This window comes from Hibiscus syriacus, unplaced genomic scaffold (assembly GCF_006381635.1).
Source record: "Hibiscus syriacus cultivar Baekdansim isolate YM2019G1 unplaced genomic scaffold, ASM638163v2 tig00110890_pilon, whole genome shotgun sequence".
In the NCBI taxonomy this organism is placed as follows: Eukaryota; Viridiplantae; Streptophyta; class Magnoliopsida; order Malvales; family Malvaceae; genus Hibiscus; species Hibiscus syriacus.
Genome location: NW_024062900.1, coordinates 16,037,307 through 16,040,196, shown reverse-complemented (window position 1 = coordinate 16,040,196; position 2,890 = coordinate 16,037,307). Strand labels below are relative to the sequence as shown.

Here is a 2,890-nt window from a genome sequence, read left to right as displayed (position 1 = left end):
AAATATTTTTTAATTAATTTGGATAAGTACATGTAGTATCTATTTAAAGATAATTCTTAATCATTTAACATTAAACGTTCACATGTTTAACATTTATGATATTCAAATCCGATAACTAAAAAGAATAAAAATAATTAAAATGCACTAAAAAATTGGATATCACCTTGCTCATAAATATCAAAATTAGGTATTGAAAATTATATTTATTCTATTTTATAATTAGATGAGAAAAAGAAAAACTTAATCAATAGCGTTGTTTCCCCAAAAAAAAAACGCAAAAACGGTGTTTTTCTTTCAGTTCAGTCATTCACACGTTCTCTTCACTAGCGAGTCACGTTTTGAAGCTGCTTTCTCTCTAATTTCCATCCTCTTTTCAATCTCCAAAAAGTTAGCTTTTTTACCTGTTGATTTTGCTTTTAGGGTTCCCCAATTCTCGAATTCCTTTTGCTGGAAGATCGAAGCTTGCTTATGTTTAAATGTAAGAGGCCGATTCCCACTTTCTCAAACTATTTTTGTAACCAATTCATATCAACCAATTTATGTTTTTTTAATCACTAATTGGGTTTTTACTTTCTTTGCTCACAGAGATCAATGGATTTCTCAAGACAAAAGCGGAAGTTGCAATTCTGGACTGATAAAGTACGTAATTACTTATGTTTTTTTTAATCTTTTTACTAGCATTACTATTTTATTTTCAGCGAATAGTTGATATAGAAAAGATTACGCATGGATTGTCGAGTACCCATACTTCCTACTAGTTCAAACTCCAACGCTTTGATTTGTAAACCATTTTTTGTTGGATACATATTAACTGCATATTCTTTTTTTTCCTCTTATGCAATGGTTTAACAATTGACTTTGAAGCTTACTAGTGATGATTTCCGTGTCTAATTTTCACGGTTATGTGCTGACTGAATTTTATGTCCTTGAGTTATATTAGATTTTCATTTTGAGTTTAAGGTTTGGTGCAGATTGGAAATATTCTACTTCGATTATCATGGCATCTCGTACATGCTGTTATCTACTTATGCTACTTTACGATGGGCATGGTGCATGCGCTTGAAAGCCATCTTATCTCTCGAGGATTACTGAGGAAATACAAGTCTCTCTATATATCCAAGATCAACTATCTGGCTATTGTGATAGAAAGTGAAGATGCTTGCCGAACTTCAAATGTTATTCAGCTTTTGCAATGGGTAGTAGCTCTTGGTATCAACCATATTTGCCTTTATGATAACGAAGGTGAGATTTCTGGATTCTCTCTGTTGCTAGATTGATCAGGTGAAGATGTATCTGCATTTTGTAGTATATGATTCCATGTTTCTGTTGTAGGAATACTGAAGAAATCAAAAGACTTAATCTTGGATAAATTTGATGGTGTAATATTGTTTCAGGTACTATCCTCTCTGGTCATGGTCAGATTAGGAGTTTTTCATAGCTCACTACGACTCAATAATATATTCTATATAAATTGGATGGATGGCTGATCATTTGAAAACCAAACTGTCCTGCGGTGCAGCATCGAATTGATCTTTCATAATAAGGTTCTTTATGGTACTAAGCTACCAAAATATTGTAGCTGAAGATTAGCTTTACAGTCTGTAAACCTTAAAATTCTATTAACAGTATGATACAAATTGGTAAGATTTATACTTGTTTCGTCCTTGACTGCTTGTTGTACTCTTTGGACTATTTATTTGATTTCTTTCTCATAACCTTAGTTTAAGGAGCTTACTTAATGCACCATATGCCTGGCCTGGCTCCCATTATGTATTATGTCATTGGATTATTTGCGATTTGATTCGAATGGAATGTTTCCTAAAGTTCTAAACTACTAGCAAAATTTTGATCTATTTTGTGCAGGATACTCAAGAAGATAACATGCTACTAGACCAACCATGTATGACTCTGGAGTTTGTATCATATTCTGATGGGAAAGAAGCGGTCGCAAGAGCAGCCAATGTACTTCTTAAGGAGTACATAAAATCAGGTGCCACTGGCTCAAATCAGGGAGAGCAAATCTTCTCTGAATCTCAAATGAGCGAGGCACTCAAAACTGTTGGTTTGTGTTACTTTTCTGATGATCTACTTGGTAGTTATTACAACCAGTTTTGTTTTCTCTGTTAATTTGACGTTTGGTAATCTTCTTTTCTATTAGGCAGTGGAGGGCCAGAACCTGATTTAATATTAATATATGGACCTGCCAGGTGCCACTTAGGTTTCCCTGCATGGAGAATGCGATATACTGAGATCCAGTGAGTATTATTGAGTCTTGACCTAAATTCTTTGGAATCAAGGAAAGTTCCTTGTTTTCTTATCTGCCAAGGATGCTTATTTAGGACTTCGACTGAAAGAATTTACAACTTCTTAGATGGTCTATTCTTCAGTACACCATTTTTTATAGAAGGAAAAAAAGAAGGAAAAAAAATGAACAAAAGTAAATCTGGAAGATATTGTTTTTTGCTGCACACACCAAGGGATAATTCATGCGTAGCTTCCTGTTTTCATTTTCTGTTTGCTATTGTAAGGGAAAACTACAATAAGCACCAAGGAAATTTGTAATTGCTATGAAATTTTTGACATTTTCTTTATTTTTCTTTTCCTATGCACGATAAGTTGTCTTAGAAGTATTTATTTTCTTCTTGTCCTGCGTACTTACTGTGGATGCAGTGTCTGTGTAGATTCTACTTTGTTAAGAGCTGAAAGCTACTGTACTTGCATAACTTTAGACCCTTTTTTGTGTGAACAAATCCTTCTTCCATGCACTGAGTTAAATTTTTATATTGCTCTTTTCTACAGACACATGGGACCTTTGAAGTCTATGAAATATGGGTCACTAATTAAGGCAATTTACAGATTCACAACGGTGCAGCAAAACTATGGTAAGTAG

General features: G+C 33.7%; 1 protein-coding gene across 1 annotated transcript; it reads left to right on the top strand.

The window, feature by feature from the left end:
* Positions 1-281: 281 nt before the first annotated feature.
* On the top strand, positions 282-2,890 carry LOC120144493 (dehydrodolichyl diphosphate synthase complex subunit NUS1-like). The gene is made up of 7 exons (XM_039158535.1): positions 282-478; positions 586-639; positions 972-1,242; positions 1,333-1,394; positions 1,864-2,062; positions 2,159-2,255; positions 2,800-2,890. The coding sequence occupies exons 2-7, from the start codon at positions 592-594 to the stop codon at positions 2,888-2,890; spliced, it is 768 nt and encodes a 255-aa protein (XP_039014466.1). The 5' UTR covers positions 282-478; positions 586-591.

Excerpts from the sequence above, each read along its gene's own strand:
- LOC120144493 (XM_039158535.1), top strand. The coding sequence starts at position 592 with ATGGATTTCTCAAGACAAAAGCGGAAGTTGCAATTCTGGACTGATAAA. Across the intron at positions 640-971 it reads TGCAATTCTGGACTGATAAA|ATTGGAAATATTCTACTTCG; the intron begins GTACGTAATTAC and ends GGTTTGGTGCAG. Across the intron at positions 1,395-1,863 it reads ATGGTGTAATATTGTTTCAG|GATACTCAAGAAGATAACAT; the intron begins GTACTATCCTCT and ends TATTTTGTGCAG.